This window comes from Mirounga angustirostris, unplaced genomic scaffold, assembly GCF_029215605.1.
Source record: "Mirounga angustirostris isolate CCGP_5_RB_7025 unplaced genomic scaffold, mMirAng1.0.hap1 SCAF_9, whole genome shotgun sequence".
Classification (NCBI taxonomy): Eukaryota; Metazoa; Chordata; class Mammalia; order Carnivora; family Phocidae; genus Mirounga; species Mirounga angustirostris.
In genome coordinates, this window is record NW_026991717.1 from 26,793,685 (window position 1) to 26,816,996 (window position 23,312).

General features: G+C 42.0%; 1 protein-coding gene across 1 annotated transcript in view; it reads left to right on the plus strand.

Moving 5' to 3' along the window:
• The first annotated feature begins 216 nt into the window (after positions 1-216).
• GABRA5 (gamma-aminobutyric acid type A receptor subunit alpha5) overlaps positions 217-23,312 on the plus strand; it is an 85,359-nt gene continuing 62,263 nt past the window's right edge. The window contains exons 1-4 of the mRNA XM_045901869.1: positions 217-302; positions 14,047-14,168; positions 16,222-16,289; positions 16,399-16,619. Coding sequence (XP_045757825.1) covers positions 217-302; positions 14,047-14,168; positions 16,222-16,289; positions 16,399-16,619 — 497 coding nt within the window. The remainder of the gene's footprint in view (positions 303-14,046; positions 14,169-16,221; positions 16,290-16,398; positions 16,620-23,312) is intronic.

The following is a 23,312-nucleotide window of genomic DNA, read 5'->3' on the forward strand; positions in this document are numbered from 1 at the left end:
AGCCCATGTGGAGCTGTGCTGGGGAAGGACGGCCAGGTTCCTTTCTTTGTAAATTGTGCATGCTGGCCGTATGATTTGATTTCAGGAACTGTGACACAAAAACATTCATGTTATATGTTTCCCCCCTTTGTGTACCTTTCAGCTTCAAGATCAAGTTGGAGAAAGGAACAGTTATTCTTACAGATTCATCTGCTTCAACTATTATTCTCATTGGGAATGGACAATGGAATGTTTTCTAGCTTTATCATGATAAAAAACCTCCTTCTCTTTTGTATTTCCATGAACTTAGCCAGTCACTTTGGGTGAGTTACCATTTATGCTTTTATTTTATGGGTTTGGTGCACAAGTGCCTTTAAGAAACTTTGTTGACTAGTACATCAGCAAGCCCTCACTGGCATCTTTGCAGTCCCCTGCCCTTCCATTTGTTGTAAATAAATAGAGTCCTTGCCCTACCCCACGCTCTCATTTTGAGCAGGGCTGTGCCACGTGTGGGGTCTCTGAAGTGAGTCAGAGGAAAGAGGCAGATTATGTTTTCAGAAATGGAAGCAGAGGTGGTTTCAGAGTCAGCTGTGTTCTCTCCTACTCAGGTTAAAGCAAGATTCCTGAGTTCACATGCATGAAGGACACTTACTGATTGTTAGACAAGACTGTTCAATGTTTTGGTTGCCCTCCTTGGTTCCATTATGCAAAGGAATTGCCTTGAAAGCCAAATCCATACTATGTGGCATTGACAAGGACTTGCAGTGGTCCTGGCCTGAGCCAAAGGCCTTGAACAGCGGCCACCTGAATGCAGGTGCAGATACTAGGAACTACACGTATCTGAAGATCTGCAAGACACACTTGGGCATCAGGCATTATCGATTCCTTTAAGCTCTTTCACACTGACCTTTAGTATTGGCGTACTGATTATGATCCTTTTTTGTTTTGTTTTGTTTTCATCAAACTAGGGATAACCAACATTCCAGGCAAATGTTCTTATAGGTACTGATGTTCCTCCTCTCCTCCCTAAAATTGTTCTGGCTAATCAAAAGGATTATAACTTGAAGTTGATGGAGTATAATTAAGAAATTAAATTTCATGACAAAAGTTGCCAACCACTTGTTCTGTAAAAATCAGTTCTAAAGTTCCATAGTATACTCCACACTCACGTAAATCATGGACGGATCTTGAGCACACAGTGGCTCTCCTACCCCCCAGAGACCCCTTCTCTCTGGCCAGTAAGGAGGACCCTCCCAAATACATGACATTCTCTGTCCTGTGGACATTTTCTGCTCTTCTGATCTTTCCAGGTCTCTATAGAAGAGAGAGACTGTGACCATCCCCAGGTGCCATGGCTGGTAAATGCCCACACTGGGACTGTAATCCAGGTCAGCCAGGGACATGCCCATCCCTCAGCATTGTGAGGGGAGCAGCACGTGCATGCTGACAAGCACAGGACATGCCTGTGCTGCAGCCCTTTCAGCCAGAGTACTCCCTTGGGACAGGGCATTCGTTGTTATTCTTGCCTTGCTGATCATCTTGACTTGACAACTCTCCTATTCTGCCTTCAATTTCCTTATCTGTTCAATGAAACTTTTCCTTTCCAAAGTCTCTCCCAGCTGTAAAATCCTATAAACTGTGATGTCCCTGGTGTTCCCCTGAATGAAAACTTTGTAACTGAACTCATACACAGTACTCAGATTTCCAAGTTAATACATTAGGTGGTTAGTATGTTTACTGACATACTGCATCTATTTAGCAATATTTCAGAGGTGAGGAATATGCTAGGATTGGAAGCATTTTCTTTTTAAGATTTTGGTCGAATATATTATCATGAATTTGCATTCTGTAGGCATGAAGTTTCTACACTCCCTGGTGCTGCAAGTCTGAAATATGAAGTAATGTGCATATATGGAGGTTAGCCATTAGATGCAGCTATGCTTTATTTCTTATTTAATTTGGTGGCTTTCTGAGGTCAACTTCAAGACAGAGACATAATTGTTATTTTCCAGAAGCTAACACTGAACAAGTGGTATAAGACCCTCCAACCTCCCTAGAGAATTAGCCGTGGGAGAAGTTTTGAATTTTAGATATATGCTCAACAGTCCATCCTAAAACAATGCCTACTAACTGCAGAAAATCTAGGAGACACAGAATATCACATAAAAAAAGAAAATGTCCTTAATTCCACCACACAGAAACAATCATCTTTTATATTTTGGTGTCTTCTTCCATTTGCTTCTATGCATATTTTTATACATTTGGGATCATATTGCACCTTCAGTTTCATACTGTGCTTTTTTCATGCTTTTTTTGTTATTACAGTTTCTTTTAAAATATATGATTTAAAAATGGATGAATATTATTACAGTGCATGAATGCTTCATCATCTGCTACTTCTCTAATTTGGGGTGTTTACATTCTTTCTGATTATGCTGTTATAAATTTTCCTATAACGAACATATTTGGCTTTAACTGTTTTAAGTATTTGAGACCATTTCTATTAGAAGATATTCCTGTAAGTGGACTTTACATAAGGTTCCCTAAGTGCTTTTAACTCATGACCCTGTGTGTCCAGTTGGCATTCAGTGAAGTAGGGTCTCTAGCAAAGTGGAAAGGTAGGTTTCAAAAAGTCTGGCAAGCTGCAAAAGCCATTTTAACATCTGGGAGCACAAGTTTCAATTGATTTTCCTTCTTATACAAGGAGCCTTCTTATACAAGGTTCCTCTCACTTGCTTATTACTCTAAATGTACTTAAGAATGACTTTGTTAAATTGCAAAGAAACTTTCATAACACTCATTTGGCTTAAAATTTTGACAAAATAATAGCTATTGCAATATGGAGCACGTATTGCTATGTTATCTGTTTTAGGTAAATCCTAAGAGGAACCTTAGGAGCTAAGCATCATTAGCCTAGTCTTATAGTCTGGGAAGGTAAGAGGGAGGGAGAGCTAAGCCAGCCAGGAACTGCTAGGATTTCTTACTTACCACTCCTTAAAGTGATTGCTGCCCAGAGCTTGCTGGGCAGGTCTGAGTCAGACCAATCTATAGAGGAGGGGAACGTAATTCTGGAAGGCATTCTCTGCATTGGGGTAGAGAGAGTTTTCTGTTCTGAGATTAGGGGGGGGAAAGAGTGGTGGTAAGCTCTGTCATTTCCCCCTAAAGAAAGAATTTGTTTGATTGGGTTTCAGAGAAAGATGAAAGGGGATGCATGCAAGGCCCTAAATTTGAACATTTCGGGACAAGAGAAATACTGACTCCTGCAAATGTATGAAAGAAACCAGACAACTGGTGGAGGGTAAACAGGGTTACAGAAGACCAGTCAGGGAGCAAAAGGAAAGAGGCAAATGTGAGCTTTTGTGCATATAGTCAGTGTTTGTGACAAGTATGTGGATTTGGCAATCAGAAAATTTATAAATGTGATAAGTAAAATATATTTGGTGACTATATAAGATAATTAATGTGAAATTGCTTTGAAAATATACAAGTATTATTTCTTTTGCTTCTCCCGATTTGATCAGAGTCACCAGCAGCTCATTTTCAATAGCCTTTATAATTCTTTTATTGGTTTTAAGTTATATAACAGAGCATGAGTCAAACATATAATGGGACAGAGGCCTTATTTGACTGTCAGCCTTATGCTATGTCATGTTTAGAGATGTGGTATTATTTGAAGCATTATAATTATTTTAACAAAACCAGTAATCAGAAGTACACGGTATCGAAAAAGTAGCACAGAAACGATACTTGAATCAATGTAATGTTCAAATACATAATATTAAATTTAAACTGGAATTAATTTATTATCATTTGAAAAATCACACTTCATTGGACTTGACTGACCAGTGATAATTATAAGATAAATTTGAGGATTATCAACTTAATAATAAGGTAAAATCTGTTTCCATTCATTTATTTGTATTAAATATATTTTAAGGGTTTATCTATTGGAAAAGAAAAACTGCATTAACATTTTATTCCATGGGAGCTAATATTTAAATATACTTTAGAAACCATGTATTATAATTAGCAATTAAAAGCAGATTCTTGTAGAAGTAACTTATGAACACAAACAGATAAAGTTATTCTTTATCTGTCTATATGAGTATGCTAACCTGGACCTTTGGTTTCATGAAGAGAGCTTTCTCATACACTCTCTCAAGGACGGTTCTTTTCTTTTAACTGGAGCAGAAAGTACGTTCTCTCTGAATCATTCAAGTACTTACAGTGTCTTTTTAAATGGCAAGTTCTCTCTTGTGAATCCCCAGTTGGCAAGTTCTTCCTGCACTGTAGCTGCAGGTTCATGAGGCCCAGGACAAATGGCCATTGTAACAATTATAAAAACACATGGAAGCATCACCTAAGCAGTTAGGACACCTGCAGGTGGTGGGACATCTAAGTGGAGGCCCCAGGGATGGCCAGATATCAGAAAGGTAGTTTTCCCATATAGCAAAAATTTTAGGTGACTAGGACCTTGCTACAGGGTAATACCCAACATTTTTTTAAGGTACCGAAAAAAAAAATACTTCCAGATTATATGCTTTAGAGAGGAAACTTTTAGCATGTTCATCATGCCAACAGGCAGTGAGCTAAGCAAAGCTTAGAAGGACAGTCGGCCAGCGCCGACCCAGCCGACCCGGTCTGGCGATCAGCTCCAAGATGAGTCACTGGTTTGGTTCAAGGGGAGAAGGAGAATGTGGGCTTTTGGATTTTTACAAAGGTGCAATTGCATAACATACATATTTTAATTGGTGTGAAATTTCAGAGGAAAATATTAGAATCAAAAGTGAAAAGAAATCTTATAGAACTCTGTTGGTAGCAACAATAATTAACAGTATTTATGTGGGTATAACTCAATTTGTAGAAGGCCATTTCAAAAAATGTACTATTTAATTTTCTACTACATAAAACTCCTTTTGTAGATGAAAAGAGTTCAGGGTAAAGAGCATAGGGAATTGGGTCTAAATTTCATGGAAAGTGGGAGAATCAGGATCTGTATCGGGGGTCAGGGCCTGGGTCAGTGTTCTCCATTGTAGGGCCTTCTCCAGAATGTCCTGATATGTCGGGTGCAGTCTAAAGGGAAAGAATGGGGGTGGAAATCTATACATCAGAAACAAAAGAACGTCCTAATCTAGAACTCAGATAACACCGTTCTAAAGATAGTGTGTCTACCACTGCTTGAATAAAATCAAACACAAAATATGTCCTGTGAAATAAAATATTATAGAGAAGTGATCATGTGAGGAAAAGAAAGATATGCTAGGAAACAAGCTTTAGCGGTTCATTGAAAACTCTATTTTATTTGTATTTATTTAACAATTCATTTCAAGATCAAAAAGCAAACCTAAAAATAAATTAAATCCAGGACCAGATCATTTTCAGTTTTAACAAACAAAAAAATTGGGCCATCGCTGTACAATCGAATTGGTTCCTGTTTTAGGACCCCTGTCAAGTGTATAGGGATAGCGCCAGGTATCACTTTGACAGAGCGCAGTCAGGCTGCTCTGATCCCTGTTGCTTCACACTTGCTGTGTGGCTACAGAAGAATTTCTGAACCTGCCTGCGACTCAGTTTCCTAATCTCAAAGTGGAGTTAATAATGGATCCCACGTCACAGGGCTGATGTGGAGGATACGTTGCTGAATGTATGCTAAATGCTGAATTAAGGCCAGGTAGGGAGGGGGTGCTAAGTGTAGGCTAGCTATCTTTTCAGATGTTGTGACCAGGAGGCACCCAAAGTTTACAAGACCAACAGGGCAAGCACGGTGCTGGGCCCAGGGCCAGAGCACGGCAAAGTCAATAACCTTAATCATGTCTGCAGAGTCTCCCTTGCCATTTAAAGTAGCACACCCACAGTCACAGACTGGGATTAGGGTGTGAGTATCACAGAGGACGTCGCCTTGCTGCTGCGTCAGTGTGCCAGGCACTGTTCTAGGTGCTGAGATCCTGCAGTGGGCAGAGTAGAGCCTGCCTGCAAGGAGGGTGCATTCTCCTGTGCAGTGAACAAATACATGTCAGTTGGGACACGATTGTTATGAAGAAACATTCAGAGTAAGAGACAGTGAATGTGCTGGAGACAGATGCCTTAGCAAATATCTGAGGGAAGTGAGGACATGAGCACTGCTATGTGGAGAATGTGAACAGGTGAGAGGAACAGCAAATGCACCGACATGCATGGCATGGAGGGGACAACAAGAGCAGTGTAAGGAAGGGGAAGATAGGGAGGAGGCATAATCAGAGAGGCAGTGGGGAGGGGAGAGGGTCAGATAGTGGAAGGCCTTGTAGGCCATGCTAGGTAGTACCAGGAAGAGCTGTTGGCTGTTATTTTGTAGGTCAAAGAGGGTCTTTGAGTGGTTTTAAGTAGGAGTGAAGTATGATCCAATTGAGATGTGACAATAATGTGACTTAAAGTTTAAAGGTTGCTCTGGCTGCGGAGTGGAGGATAGAATAGAATCTGGGGCGGGGGTGGTTAGTAAAGGTAGGAGCAGTGAAGGCAGTTGAGAGAACAATGCAGCGACTCAGGGGAGGGATGATTTCGGACAGCAGGATTTGTTGATGGGTTGATACGGACATGAAAGAAAGGAGTCAAGGATGACACCCCCTGCCCCTAGGTATTTGACCTAAGAACATGATGGGTTCAATTGCCTATCATTGAGTTGGAGAAGACAGCAGGAGAAAAAGCTTTTGCAAAAATCCTGAGTGCAGTTACAGACATGTTAAGCCCTGTTAGATATCCAAGGGTCCAGACAGGCTCTTGGACATAGAAGTCCAGAGGTCAGAAAAAGCCTGGGCCTGGAAACATGAATTTCAAGTCTTTCATCTATAAGCCATTAGATTGGATGAGATCAATTAGGACTGATTGTGAACTAAATAAAGGTCCCTGGACTGTGCCCTGTCTAAGTTCAGGAAGGTAAGGGGGTGAGGGCAAGCAAGAGGAGGAGGCCAGTAAAGATAGGGTAGCATCCTGAGGCCAGGTGGAGGAACTGTTGTAAGAAGGGGACATGGTCAGATGAAGACTGAGACTCGATCGTCAGATTTGGCAGTGTTCAGTAACCTCCAGAAGAGAGGCTCCTTTGGGATGCAGGCAGTGAAAGCCAGACTGGAGTGGGTCCAGGAGAACAGAGGAGAGGCAGCAGAGGTTTCTAGTGTAGACAACTCTTCAGCGAGTTTTGAGAAGAGAGGCAGAGAATGGAAAAATAACTGGAAGGGAATATAAGGTGAATGAGAGATGTTTTAAAGACCTGCTATGTTACAGCAGATGTAATTACTGATGGGAATGATTAAGGAGGGAGAGAAAACTATGTGAGATAAACACCAGGGTGGTTTGTGTGCAGCATAATCACACATATGGGGCATCAAGTGTGGTTGGGGAGAGTCTAGGGAAGTGTTGGTAGGGTTAGATAAAGGGGGTATGGCCTGCTAGATGGGAGACCTGTGTTTTACCTTGTAAACTGTAGGATTCTGAGCTGCGCTGTAGTGATAGGGATAAGAGTAAAAAATAAATTTAAAAAAAAAAAAAGAGTAGAGACTACATGAAAGGGGTAAGCTGGAGCACTATGCAGGGAGCTGACAGGCAGGGCTGGGGAATGAGGCCCATGGCAGTGGGAGCAATCTAAGAGTTCTGGCATACTGTTTCATGGCCATGACTTTGTCCACATGAGACACGTTTCAAGTCCCTGTTTCCACCACAAGAGGGGACGACTCTTATTTGGAAACTTGGAATTGCCTTTCATTGTCTAGCTAGTGTCTACCATGTTTGTTATTTTCTTTTACATAGTTTTTGAAATGGTTAAAGTGGTGTGCAATGGAAATTTTGGGAAAATATCACAAAATGGTGCCACTTAGAGGTACTTATTTAATAATCTGAAAGTGACAAGCAAATAACCTGATCTATTTCTCAGAAGTAATTAAATACTGGGGAAAGAATGCAGAAATGCAATTTAAGAAGACAGAGAAGCTGCCACTTAAAAGCAATCTAGTTCAGTTCCCAAAGTAAGTTCATTGCCATTATTGATCCCATTTTATGTAAATCAAAAATGGCTGTCAACATAAACAGAGATAATATCACCAAGAAATGCATCATGCCTAGCCTTCAGTAGCAACATTTGTGGTACAGTTCTCAACAGATTTTTCTAAACCCCAGAAATGATGACATAACTGTTGAACTTGTATTCTTTTAAGTGCCAAAATAAGACACCCTCAGGTATCACCTGATAAAATGAAGTACCTTTAAAGCTGGAATCCTCAGCATATTCTTATTACTATCATTATTATCGTTAGAAATTATCATACTGATAGATAAATAGATAAAGTTATGTTGGAGTAAAATCCTTCACAGTTCCTCAAAAAGAAACTTACTCTGACATTGAACTAATAATATAACTCCCCTTTCGAGTAATGCATGGATTCTACTGCAGGGTTAACTCTGTGTGGTAACTGGCTAATTTGGGTGATAGCTTGCTTGGGATTCCCTATCCTGCTGTATTCAGACCTCTCCCTGCGTCGCCCCTCAGAAACCTTGCTGATGGCTCCATCCATCCCCATCTCTGTCACCACTGCTGTGGTCTGAGTAACTGGCCTCTATACCTCTGGCCTTGCCCCTGCCAAGTCCATCATCCACAAAGTGCCCAAGGGCCACAAGAAAAGAAAGTGCACCCTGTTTAAATGCTCTGAAGCTCCCACTGCCTTCAGGACTGACCCTAGGAGTACAGCATATGGCATGTGAAGTCCTTTATGGTTTAATGTGTACTGTCTCTCCACTGACATGCATTACCTCACTCACCAAGGTTCTTTCTTAACTTCTGCAGGCATCATTGTTTTCTTTCCCAAGGCCACTGCTCACAACCCCTTCAACATCCCCTTCTTTGGCTTGAGACTCAATTCTCATGCTTGAAAGCTCAGGTCGGTTCTCTTTTCTGCTAGCTCTGGACAGAGCTCCGTCTTTTTTCTTTGGGTTCCTAGAATGTCTTGTGTATCACATAGATCCCCATACTTACCGTGTTCTGTTGAAATACTCTGTGAATATGACTGATTCTTTTAGAACACAGCTGTGTCCTACAGGTTGGGGATACTATCTTTGTCATCTTCACATACCCAGTACTCACCACAATACCAGATACATATGTGGTTGACATCCAAAATACGTTGTTGAGCTGAGCTGTTGGAATAAGCACTGAGCCCAAGTAGATAGCCTCTTAAAGACATAATGGGGGAGAGAAGCTCTCTGATGCATTTAGAGTCACTCTGGCAGTTGGCTTACAGGGCAGCCTTTTCATTGGTAATCTAGGTAGGCCTACAGCCACCATGGCTGCACATGAAGATCACTTGGGGACCTTAAAAAAATACTGGTCCTTATTTCTCCTGAATCAATTAAAGCCAAGTCTCTAGGACCCAGAAATCAGAAAGAGTTAATGTAGGAGTCCAGAATCAAATGCCTTGAAAAAGCCAGATATAAGACAACGGGGGGGGGGGGGAGGGGGAATTTACACAGTTGCAAGAGTTTACCCTTTCTGAAGACATTCATATTTATTTTTCTTAAACACTCTGTTAAATCCATTAGTAGACCAAATTTCTTGAGCTTCTCATTCCCCACTGCACCTCATCAGAAGTCCCTGAATGACCCAGAACTTCAAGTCTGATGGAGTGCCATTGACAGCTTTTTGAGAAGCCCTTCCATACCTCTGAGCTTTACTCTGCTGCCCTACTGCCCACCCATGTCCCTGGGCATTTCACAGCCACTGCCTTCCTTTCTCAGCTTAGAATATGGGGCTCCGTGGCCTTATTTCCTTATTTTTCAAACTAAAATCATTGTAAAAGAGTTTAAGTTTAGTGATCAAGTCCTTGTGTCTTTTGTATGGACCAATATTTGAGCAAGGAAATCTCAGGATGTTTTAAGAAGAATGGTTGGTTCTACATTTCCTTTATTTTATTTTATTTTATTTTATTTATTTATTTTTTTTGTAAAGATTTTATTTATTTATTTGACAGAGAGAGACACAGCGAGAGAGGGAACACAAGCAGGGGGAGTGGGAGAGGGAGAAGCAGGCCTCCTGCGGAGCAGGGAGCCCGATGTGGGGCTCGATCCCAGGACCCTGAGATCATGACCTGAGCTGAAGGCAGACGCTTAACAACTGAGCCACCCAGGCGCCCCTCCTTTATTTTATTTTTAAAAGATTTTATTTATATGAGAGAGAGCACGAGAGGGGCAGAGGGAGAAGCAGACTCCCCACTAAGCAGGGAGCCTGATGTGGGGCTCGATCATAGGACCCTGAGATCATGACCTGAGCTGCAGGCAGATGTTTAAGTGACTGAGCCACCCAGGCGCCCCCTACATTTCCTTTATGATCCCCTTTCTAGAGCATCAGTAATCTGGCAGTGTTGGAACTATTCACATGAACTAGATGTGACATGTTTTTGTAGACAAAATGCACTAAATATAAGGAAACAGTTCATATTTTAGGAGAACCTAGTTAATTAGGATTAATACTGAAGGGTCAGCCACCAAACTTTTCAAATATTTCTAGTATGTCCAAGGCTATGGTCAATAATAATGGGGATCTGGTCTCAGCTCACAAAAACCCACTCCCCCAGAGAACTGAGCCTTTAGCTTATCCTTGAAGCAACTGTGTACTCACAGTTAACCTAAGGATCAGCAGAGCTCCTTGGTTAAAGTCAATACATTTAAGAAAAACTGAATTGGAATGTCGGCCAGCTCGAGCCTACCTTCTGAACCTAAATGGAGTGAGCGTTCAAAGAGATGAGGGCATCTTGTGTTTCCATCTGGAGGGAGGCCTCATAAGATGTAACTGTGCATCATTGCTCACTGAAGGCATAGCCCAGTGTTTTTGTATTATTTTTCAAGCGGTTTCAACTCAGCACAATGCAACAAAGCAGACTGAAGTTACTCTGTACCTTAGAAGTAGTCCTTAAAGATTATGCACCTTGAGAGAGGCACAAGTAAGTTTGCCAAACAGCTGTGAGATTCTCCTGTGTGCAGTCATATCACATGCATTCTGTGAGACAGGAAGGGCCTGCAAATTAACAATTTTTGAGGATGATCTGTGACCTCAGAGGGCTTCCCAGTTGTTCCTGAGAGAAAACTTCAACTCCTGACCTGACAAGCATTTTCAGAGATTCTCTTAGAATTTGTTTCCTACCTCCTAGGTCCTAACTTCTGTAAATACAGAGAAGTCATAGCAAATCTCCAGCCATGGCCTCTATTGTAAATAGGCCCACAAATAATTACAAGATAGGGCAGATATTGAAATTGATCAATAAATGGAAGGTGAGATTTGGAATTCTTAAGCCTTGCATTCATTGCATTGCTATTGGCAATGATTTGGGTATTTGTGAAGTAGGATTCAGAGCCAGACGGGCTGGTGTTTCTTTGAAACTGTGGTGAAGCAGAAGGAACACCAGAGGGCCAAGGGAAGCAGTGGTCATGGAGATGACCCCTACAAATACACAGTGTCTGGAACATCTTGGATGGTCAGTAATGTAGTCAAGGTTTGTCTCCTAACAGCCAGGGCTGTTCAGATCAAAGGTAACTTAAGAACACTTCACAACAGATAATAAACAGCTTAGAAAAATATACTTGAAACATTGATATCCTTTTTCTTTTCTCTTTTTCTGATCCATAGTGATATTTTTATTTTTTAATTAAAAAATTGAGATATAATTGATTATATAATGTGTTGATTTGATACATTTATATATTACAGTGTGATTACCACTGTAGCCTTAGCTAACACCTCTATCATTTCACATAATTATCATTTCTTCTGGGACACCTGGGTGGCTCAGTCGGTTAAGCATCTGCCTTCGGCTCAGGTCATGATCCCAGGGTCCTGGGATTGAGCCCCGTGTCGGGCTCCCTGCTCAGTGGGGAGCCTGTTTCTCCCTCTCCTTCTGCCTGCCACTCCCCCTGCTTGTACCCTCTCTCTCTCTGTCTAATGAATAATTTTTTTAAATTATCATTTCTTTTTCATGGTGAAGGCATTTAAGATTGAATCTTTAGCAATTTTGAAGTTTATAATACAATACTATTAACTGTAATCACTATACTGTGCATTAGATCTCCAGAACTTATTCATCTTCTAGTTACAAGTTTGTACTCTTTGACCAACATCCCCAGAATCCCCCACACCTAACCCCTGCTAACTGCCATTCTACTTTCTATTTCTGCAAATTTGTCTCTTTTAGATTACACAAGGAAGTGATATGCTTTTTCTGCTAGTGTGCATGCTCTCCCCTAAGTTAAAGAGCCAGTGAAGCCCCCCCAACCAGACACTTAGACATAGCCTAGAATTAAATAACCAAACTTTTTGATAAGAGTTATGAATACCATAAGAAGTGGACAGTGAGGCCAGATTTAGTTTGAGCAGTTTACTCAACTGGGCAAGTACAAAATGTCACTGTTTTCTTTCTCTCACAAATCCAGGGGACAGCATTAAGGCCTTTTGTCCTGGTATTAGGTCTGTGAGGCTGAGTGCTTCATCATTCTAAAGTGTTGAACTACAGAGGATGTCAGAGAAAAGGGAATTTAGTATTTTCAAACACTAAGTCACAGAGTAAAAAAATTGTGTCTGTGGGCTGCATATGAACAGGACTGAATTTTAGCTTGTTAGAGTTTCAACTATATGCTTAATGATGATGTGAAAATTAGATCAAAAGAACTTTATCCTCTCTCATTCAAAAGGGAATAGCTTCAGAGCAGTAAAGAATTGATCTGTTTAGATGCAATCAATACAAATGACTGAGTTTCAAGAACTGGGTGAGGCAAGCATACATCGATTCTGCCCTCAGCATCCAACCGCTGATGGGCGGTCTCACCCTCATTTCAGATAATTTATGGAAAAGAAATTGCCATTAGTAGAGCCCAGGTACCATAGGAGGCACGTTAGGGAAATTCCAGGGATCTCCTGTTCTTCTCCCAAGTGCCTGGGGTGCTAACTTCTTGGGACTCACAGCTGGCTTTCAGCCTCATGAGTTCTACTTGAAGCCAAGCCGTATGTGTAGGTTGAGTTCTTGGTAATTCCAAACATCTTGCTTTTTGCAACATTTGAAAGCAGCTCTAGAAACCTGTGGTGGGATCCATGTTCTTGAGGTGTATTACCATCTTCTAGACTTAGGACTTTCTTTCCCCCAAAATAACTTCCTCAGCCTGCCCCCATCTGCTCAGGGCAGTTTCTCATTTCCAGCTGCTGCAGATCATCTACACAAAGTTTTGGGGCCTGGATAACTGCACTGAATTGGACAAACCAGGACTGTTCTTGTTTTTTCTTGGAAGGTTCAGCCTACTCTTCTTGGGGTTTTAATGTAAGTCTGACATGCTGGGTCATTCAGAATACTGTGCTTCCTGAGTCCCTGATCTGAGGTGATGCTGAGTAAACCCTAATAAGGATTTTCAGACCGGTCTTTATAATTCATGGCCCCTGGGTCATGTGCCTTGGCTGGAGCTGAATGTGCCAGCAGCAAGCGGTGCTGATGAGTGAGGAAGCCCAGAGACATGTCACAAACTTGATTGTTTCTGTCTCCATGTGCTCTAATTCTGGCATACCGCTCATGGCACAAATGATCCCAATTAGGGATGCAGTGAAATTTGGGCCTACCAGTCTTTCAAATTGCGTCACTTTTGAACATCCTCTCCATACCCCACTGCTCATTACAGATGATTCATTAACAATATGAAGACTCAGTTTTTCTGTGTTTAAACCAAACTTCTGAACTCCCCTAGGAGTGGATGAGGTTCTGCTAGTCTATGTGGAGTGGCTAATGTTTTTAAAATGGCTATAATCTTAATATAAACTGTGCCTCAGAATCAGGGAAAGATGGATTTTGAGCATCATGTTAGGTTGATGGATGACCAGCCCAGAGCCAGCACACTCTGGAAATTCAAGAATTAAGGCTTGTCTATGAAAAATAATAGCGTAGATTAGTAGAGGAGATGGTTTTCAGGTGCCCTCTCTGCAAGACAAGTCACCATAGCATTTTCTGGTTTCTATATTTTGAGAAGAATTTGTAAAAAATACTTAATGCAAGTTTGAATTCTTGTTTCTCTGTTTAAAAGCTTTTCACAGATGCCAACCAGTTCAGTAAAAGATGAGACCAATGACAACATCACAATATTTACCAGGATCTTGGATGGGCTTTTGGATGGCTATGACAATAGACTGCGGCCTGGCCTTGGAGGTGAGTAGGTTCTCCTTAGCTGCAGCCCACTAAGTGCATGCTTAAACTCAGTCTCAAGCTCACACTGCTGTGATTCAGACAATTCATTCAAGAGTTCCTTACCAGGAGTTTGAACTGATGGTTTTGCAAAGGCTCCTGCATCCTTTATTGTCATTTCCCAGGTACAAAAAGCTGGGGGATGTGGTCTCTCTGCAAACTCCCTTTTCCTCAGAAAATCTATCCATTCTGCTTTGCTTAGGGAGGAACCAGTTCTTAAGTGTTACTAAAGCCAAGATTACCTTATGTTAAGAAATAATGCATAGGGGCGCCTGGGTGGCTCAGTCGTTAAGCCTCTGCCTTCGGCTCAGGTCATGATCCCAGGGTCCTGGGATTGAGCCCCGCATCGGGCTCCCTGCTCTGCGGGAAGCCTGTTTCTCCCTCTCCCCCTGCTTGTGATCCTACTCTCACTGTGTCTCTCTCTGTCAAATAAATAAATAAAATCTTTAAAAAAAAAAAAGAAATAATGCATAATCAACTGCCTACTCTTGTATTGATGCAAATCCTTTTCACAAATCCACTGTTTAATGCAATTGCTCTTTACATCTTTATATATTATGTTTAACTTTTTCACTAGGACCATAATCATTGTATTTACTTTAACCCCTGGAAGTTGATAAAAATAAGTGGATAGCAAAATGCGCTTTCAGGGCACAATTAGAACAGCTTAATTTTGTGTGGAGACTCATGTGCTGTTGCCAGGCATGTGCAGTGCCCTTGGCTCTAGTTGATTTAGTTGTGGTGCATTTGAACTTGTTCCATTAGGTAAGTCAGAGACCCTCTAGCAACTACATTCCTAGAGGAAAAAGTTATTTTCCATTATTGCATTTTTAACAGGGAGATTCACTTAAAGCATGAATTGCCATTCTCTACCTTTTTGGCAAGAAAAGTCCACAAAGCCTCCTTGACACTGTCTTACTCCACCCTCCGAGTTATGCCCCGGGCCTCTTATGTCTAGCAGCCCCTGTCCCTTTGAACACATCCACAAGGATCAAAGCATGTAGAGATCCAGCGAGTTGTTGCTATACAATATTCTCTCATCCACTCAGCATGTGGCACACTTCTATGGGGCAGGATCCTGAGAACACCACAGAGAGCCAAAGGAGCTGCCTGCTGGGGCTAGAATCTCAGTGGGCACTGAAAGCACACAGCATCATACTAACACCTACACACACTTAACTACACACCATGCACATATATGATTACCACGCAACGAGATGTCCAGAGAAAAAAGTCCCCCTCTCCCCCCACCCCGGCCCCCCAGCTGTGACTCAACAATGCTACCAGTGGTGTGACATTATTTATAGTGAACTGTAGTATACTGTGAATGGTCCCCATTCATGACCACAGGGGGTACGGGGCCTGGGTGATGCCCAGGGAACACACACTTTCCCCCCAATATTATTAGCTACTTGGATTGCTTTATAAATTTAGTAATTGTAACTGATATAATAGTATGTCATGGTAGAAATTTCTAACAATTCAAAATGCAACATAAGGTAAGATGGGTCTTCTCAAGCGGTCCTGTCCCAGGCCACACTGTGGACACCTTCTCATACGGCCTTTCCCCAGAGACCACCCAGTGCTGCAGTTTTGACTAGACATTCCTTCAGATCTTATCCCCTCATCAAAACTGCCTAACCCTTTCAAAAGCCGGAGATTGTCGAGAGCGGGTATCGCATTGTGAGGTTGGGAGTATTGTTCAGGTTTAGGGAGGAGGCAACTAAAACCCAGGACCCCTTTCCCCATCTGTTGAGGCCAGATTCTCACGGGGCAAGAAGTACAATGAGAGCCAACACCCTTTCCTTACACGATGGGCATTTTATTTCCTGCTATAGTTCCGAGCAGTTTGGCCTCATTTGGTGTTTGTCAAGTTTTCCAAATTCAGCAAACACATTATCAAAGCCCCGTGATTGCCAAGAGTGAAACCGGTTTCTAGACTGAGGACGTGCAGACGCTGTGATGGGTGGTTCCATGTGAGCTCCAGCCCAGGCAGGAACCTGTGTCTGTGTTTCAGAGCGAATCACGCAGGTGAGGACGGACATCTACGTCACCAGCTTCGGCCCGGTCTCCGACACGGAAATGGTAGGTCTCAGGGCACGGCCCGCCCAGACCGTTCTAAATAGGCCCTGAACCAGCTCCCCTGAGGGCCTTCGCTACTGACGCATCACCCGGTTGCCTTCCTTTGCATTAGGAATATACCATAGACGTGTTTTTCCGACAAAGCTGGAAAGATGAAAGGCTTCGGTTCAAAGGGCCCATGCAGCGCCTCCCTCTCAACAATCTTCTTGCCAGCAAAATCTGGACCCCAGACACGTTCTTCCACAACGGGAAGAAGTCCATCGCCCACAACATGACCACACCCAACAAGCTGCTGAGGCTGGAGGACGACGGCACGCTGCTCTACACCATGCGGTGAGCACGCACAGCTGCGGGGAGAGGGCGCGGCGTCCAGGGCCCGGGGGGGGGGGGCCGCCGGCGCGCGACCGGCCGGGCGCAGCGGGGCCCGCGCCCCCGCCTGTCCTGCCCCGAGGGCCCTACGGCCTCGTGGGGTCAACGAGTGCTTCGAGTTGGTGAGCACGTGCGGTTTGGGGAAGTTTTTAACCCTTTGCCTGTCCATTCTGGTGTCCATGTGGATTATTTACCTGAGCTGCTATAGGTCCGTGTGTTTGCGATCTATACTCGTTGGTTCAAGATAGAAGGCATCTTTGGAATAGTGACCTAGGTAATGGAAGTTAGGGAAAATTTATTTTATACAAATTTTATTTTAAAAGCTCTAAGGAGAATTTTTTTTTTTATTGCAGTTGTGCACCCTTGTAAATTTTAAAAGCCCATTTCTTATATGTTTTGATAACATTCCAATGCTGAGGTTAAATTTTAGTATTTCTAATTTAAAATGATCAGTAGTCATTTTTTAAATTCTGAATTATTCATTACATTTGAGTAAATCAATACATTGGCGGCGAGAAAGGCTCCTTTATAGCTTTTCAGTTTCCATGGTGGGTCTAAGTATTTTTAAAAAAGATTTTTTTTTAATTTAAAAAAAAGCACTAAAGCTAAGTTAAATTAAAAAAAAAAAACAGCATATCTTTGTATGGGCATTATTGGAATTTCTCTCTCCACCTAACTTATAAACTGTGTTTGAAAGAAGTAATTATAGTGGAAATAACATTGATGCTGTCGTCTTCTGAGGCTACATGCCCTAACATATGTTCTGAGGAATGTTTTGACACATTGTGTCCCAGACCTATTTGACAATAGATCTCGATTTTTCTTGTAACAGTCCAATAAGGATTCTGATAAATGAGCCTATAATACACACCTTAGCATTTTGTACTATTTCTCCTTTTCCCTACATTGGTCTTGAACATGTTTTGCCCATGGATGGAAACATGAGTTGTGAACATCAGTGCCCTGGGACAGCACATTCTTCATGCAGAGAAGTATTTTGAAAAGCTACAAAATATCTCAAGTGTTGAAAATTAGTCCTTGGTCATCATTCTTGTAAAAGGGAGTCAGTCTGTGCAGTGAATCCAAGGGTACTTTGTTCAGCCTTGTGAACAAAGAGCAGGTGTGGGGAGAGTCCCAGGTCTTGGAAGATGCTGGTTGGGATGAATGATTGGATGCCATTAATGTGGGGGCACCATTGAGCCTGCTGTTTCCCTTCATTCTGTTCATAGAATAAAAATATCTCTAGTCCCCACAGATTATTGACCTTGATTCACATCTGGTTTCTAACACTGAAAGAGTGTATTTAGGCCCAAGACAGCGGGATGCTTTAATCTTGTGCATGATTTCTTGAACAGGGTTAGGTAGGCCCCCTGTTTAGAAGGGAAGGGGCAGCAGAGGGGCCTCTTACTGAGTGTCTACATACCTGGCAACTTCACAAACAGCCTGGCCACTACATGATACCATTTCCATTAACCAACAAAGAAAATGAGGCTCAGAGAGGTTTGGTAATCAGCCTAAGGTCACACAGCTAGTGAGAAAGGCAGCAGGAATTTGAATTCAGCTCTAAGCAATTTCCTTGTTTGATCCACCACACTTGAAAATTGGAGGATGCAGCATTACTAGACATATACTAGCCTTTTTCTTATTCTTGTCAAATGTTATGCCCAGAAGGAAGATGGTGAGAGCCGAAGCAACTTGTCAGCAGTAATTTTTCCTTGTTTATGCAGAAGAAGTCTGCTAATGATTTGCAAAGTTGATAATGAGTTTTCTTTTTTAGTCATATACATTTGGAAAGTGTACATAGTTCCACTTGAAAGTGCTATGAATTTTATGTGATAGAACTATAGCTATAATTTGATAGCATTTTACCTACTGATTTAGCAAAGACGGTGTGATAGGACTAATCGCACAGCCGTTGGTGTCTCAGTGCCCCCACCTTGTCATTGTCAGAGCCTTTCTGTTTGGCATTTGGATCACTCCTGTCAAGCCTTGCAAAAACAATGATGTACTTAGATCTGGTAATTCCCATGTAATGCCCATCGTAAGGAAATAATTAGGAATATAGATTAAGCTTTATGCACAAAGATTTCTATTATTATGTTACTTGTGATATCAAACATTGGAAGGAATCTGAAAAATGAGCATTTTCCAACTAAAACTATTTTTACTTTGTTTTTAGGAGAGAGAGCGTGAATGTGCAGGGACGGGGCAGAGGGAAAGGGAGAGAGAGAATCTTAAGTAGGCTCCACGCCCAGCACAGAGCCTGATCTCATGACCCTGAGATCATGATTTGAGCCAAAACCAAGAATCGGAAGCTTAACTGACTGAACCAGCCAGGCACCCCTGTTTTTACATTTTTATCCAGACTTTGGACCTAATGAAAAAGATGAAATATGAAAGTGTAGAACATACTGGGGTTCATGTGATGCACTGAGACAAATGTCTAATAAAATACTGTCACCAACTTCTAAAAAGTAACTCCGTAAAGATTATGGTACATGGATGGGGTTTATTTGTGTAAAATCTCCACCATGCTCCAGAGATCATTTAAAGTAGCATTCAAAGATAACACACAGTTCTTAATATGGAATTCTTTAAATAGGTGATTCCAAAGAAGCCAAGGGAACATAAGCTATTGCTGTCACTTGCTCCCAAAATATCTGCCAAAAAGTCTTAGGTGCTTGCCTGGAAGTCATTGCCAATTTTGGTTCTGAAGAACTTTCTACCACCGATGGGTTATCTGCTTATAGGATATAAAGGTAAAAATCATCAGTCGCTCAGGATAATTCCATAGAGAGCAACAAACATTTCCGGTTGGACCCTCAAAGAGATGGCACTCACAGAGTACTGAACAATTTTTTGAGGACAGTCTTTCAGCAAACAGAGTGATACATTTTACAGAACCATCCCCAGAGTTGTGCTTTAGACATTAGACAAGTAGCCAGGAAACCTCAAAGGGAAACTCAGCACAGTGATTTCCTGGGCCTTCCCTTGCAGGGCTGGAGAGAGGAGGTACGAGCCCAGAGCTTGACATCAGTCCATCTAGGGACCAAAGGACTTGTCCTTCTGGCCAGCCTTGCTAATTGTCCCCCCCCCCCCCCCGGTAGAACTGGTGGTTGTCATCACGTAGCAGTAGGTCCCTATTCCACGCCCAGGCAAGCCCATGCAGTATAGGATGACCATGTCTCTCAGGGAGCATGCCAAATCTGATGATCCATTTTCCTTTATGAACACCTGAGCTGGGAGACAATGCCCTCCTCTCATCCCCCTGTTCCCCACATCATCTAATAGTGCAAACTCCTGTAAGACCCACAGTGAGGACCACTTTAGGGCAATTCCCCTGGTCTTTGGGCCTCTGGCAGAAGAGCAAGTCTCTCTTAGTTTCTTGTATAAGAAACCACAATAGGCAAAAAAGAACTTACTAGAAGGCAGTCTCTGCTGGGACCACACAGTTCTGCCTGTCTCAGAAAACCTGGCTGTCATTCTATCCAAGATCACCTTGCAATAGACGTGTAATAGCGACATCCCGACAAATATTTTACAGTGCCTTGGTCCATTGCGGGGGGGGGGGGGTCATAGAATGCACTGTATGTAGTAAAAGTACTGGACAGAGTCATGCACTGCATGCCACTCCACATTGTCACTTTCACACAATACCTATTTGCCTGTGCTATTTTTATTTGAGAAAGGCATATTTTTTTTACAAGTTTTATAAACATCTTTATTACGTGTGTTTGTAAACACGACTCTAAATGCATTTAAAAATGGCAACACTGTTCTTTTGCTACCAAGCAAGTACAGAACTTTTTTAAATTTAGTTATTACGGGGCGCCTGGGTGGCTCAGTTGTTAAGCGTCTGCCTTCGGCTCGGGTCATGATCCCGGGATCAAGCCCCACATCGGGCTCCCTGCTCAGCGGGAAGCCTGCTTCTCCCTCTCCCACTCCCCCTGCTTGTGTTCCTGTTCTCACTGTCTCTCTCTGTCATATAAATAAAAAAAAAAATCTTTAAATTTAGTTATTACAATTGTTTTTAAATACATCTTCACATGCATTATGGAGGATCTATCATCTGTTCCCTGAAATAGCACTCTTCTCAAAGTTTCCTGCACATACAGATCTCATAAGTGTCTTTATCACATGTGTTTTAGCACTTGTCTTAATAGAAAGGCATATCTTTATCACTGCTTACACCCCATTTAGATTTTCATCAGTAGAAAGCACTGCTTTGACTTGAGGGACTATGAGGTAGTGAAAAGAGCATGGGCTTTAGGATTAGGCTGACTTAAGTTCAAGTCCTGACTCTGTCACTTAGTAGTCATGAGTCCTTGGTCATTTTATCTCTTAGATCGATTTTTGTTGTTTTTTATTTCTTTTCTTCCTAAGTAGTATAGCTTTAGGGTCTGAGAAAGTTTGTTTGAAAAATAGTGGTACAGATACTGATTCCTGGAATGGCCACTGGGAGGCAGCATAGTCATAATTTTGCATAATCATTGGCAGCATCCGTTAAAGTTAGAAGACAAGTTATTACGTTTGACTTGTGGATAACAAATTTAAAGGAAATTATACATTTATAAGTAGAAGTTTTTAACAGGGCACTGATATGTATATGTACCCCTATACACACATGTAGGCGTCTATATATCTGTGTTTATACACACATACACACACACACACACACCAGTGTGTGGATAAAAATGTCTTTCATGATACCAACAGATATGCTGGCTAAATCTTGCAATATTTAAGATAACATTTATTTTAATGACAAGGATCAAAATATGAATTAAAAATTTGTAAAACATGGAAAATCACCAATTATGAATACAGCTATAATAACGCTCAGACCAAAAAGAATCACTGTTAAGTTTGGTGTGTATCATGTACACGTGTTTATGTGTGTGTAGACTCGTGTATACATCTGTGTATATCGGTGTTTGCACACATACTCTCCCTATAGCTTTTGAGTGGTCTCACTCTCTGAAAAGTGTTTTGTAAGTAGCTTTTATAATTTAAAATATATTGAAAACTTCTCCCCCCATCATTTAACACCATTCTGAAACTTCATGGTCCATCACATTCCGTCATGTGGATATCCTGTCATTATACTGTGGCTGACAAAAATTCATGTCATTTCCATTTTTCCCCTATCATAAGCAACATTGCCATGCAAACTCATAATTATATCTTCGGGATAAATTCCAAGAACTGGCCAAAAGATAAGACTTTTGATACCCACTTCCAAGTTGTTCTTTAGAAAAACTAGCAATTTCCCTTTCACCAGCTGTGGGAGTGGAAATCCTCTCTATTACTTCCTCCTTCACACTTTATATATAAAGATGAAGATGGAATGGTTTCACTAAAACACTTGTGTACCCCCTTTTTGCTACACAAGATGTGATTAGCAACCACTGTCTAAAAGTTGACTCATCCTGAGATTTCTAGTAACATTGGCTTTCTTTTTTCCCTTTGGAAAATGACTCCCACAGAATAGCGTGTGCACTGTCTTGACTGAGAATGATCTAAATTTGGGGACGTGCAACCTGACCTGCAAACTATGCTCTGATCTCCATCACACACACATCCACACCCTCCCTCAGTTTCCTCAGCCATGGAAAACCGAGACTTCCCCTGACTTCTTCCTGAAGTCTCCTGCTCTCCATCAGCCTGTTGCACCGTGACTCACCTGTGTGTCCTTTGTGTTTTGTGGCACCCTGAGTAATCTCTTTCCCTGCGCCTGGCATCTGGGCTGGCCCTCAGGAGGAACGTCCTGCATCTTTATGCAGGGACGGTAATAATAGAATGCATGAATGCATGACACTGCCTTCTCATAATCTAGGCCCTCCCACTTCTCAGACCTTAGTTTGAGGGATTGAGACAGGAGACCTACAGAATTTCTCTTTCACAAACATGCTCAGTGCATAGGTTTCCACCAGTTTATGAAGATTTGAGTTGATGTTTGGCTAACAATTTGTACTTGTGGTACACAAATGAGGATATTTTAATACATATTTCTTGCATATTTGGTTTGAAAACTTGACTGGAATTATCCTGGGTCAATTCAGTCTGGTCAGTCTGGACTTTTGGACTGTTAGGCACACATTTCTTGAAGGACAACCTCATCCTTTGCAAATGGGCCATCTCCAGCACATTTTTGTCTTCTGAGGTCCAGACCCCACAGAGGCTGTCAGACACTCTCTACTAGCGAGACAGAAGCCAGGCTCCTGGTGCAGCTCTTCACTTTCCTGTCCAGGCAGGGACCTTCTTGGAAATGAGCCACCTGCAAACTCGGGGCCACATCTTCAAAAGGTTTCCAGGAATCTCTAGTGACTGCTCTTTGGATGTGATGGTTGCAGGCTCTGGGTGGAAAGCCCCAGGCAGCTGCTGGCTAGGGTCTTGGCTCCAGGCCTCCAGCCCCAGGCCTCCAGCCTCACAAAGGTAGTGTCTGAAAAGGAAGAACCACTTAAGCTGGTCTGCTAATTACTTTTCCAAAAACATATGTGGCCTTTATTTTAATGTGCTGGGTGCTTCAGAAATGTAAACTCCTAACACCCTAAGAATTTAGTATCATCATTATGCCCATTGATAGATGAGGAATTAGACTATCACTAAAGCCCAAATGCCAAATCCACCTGCCTGTATCTATTTTAATATAATATC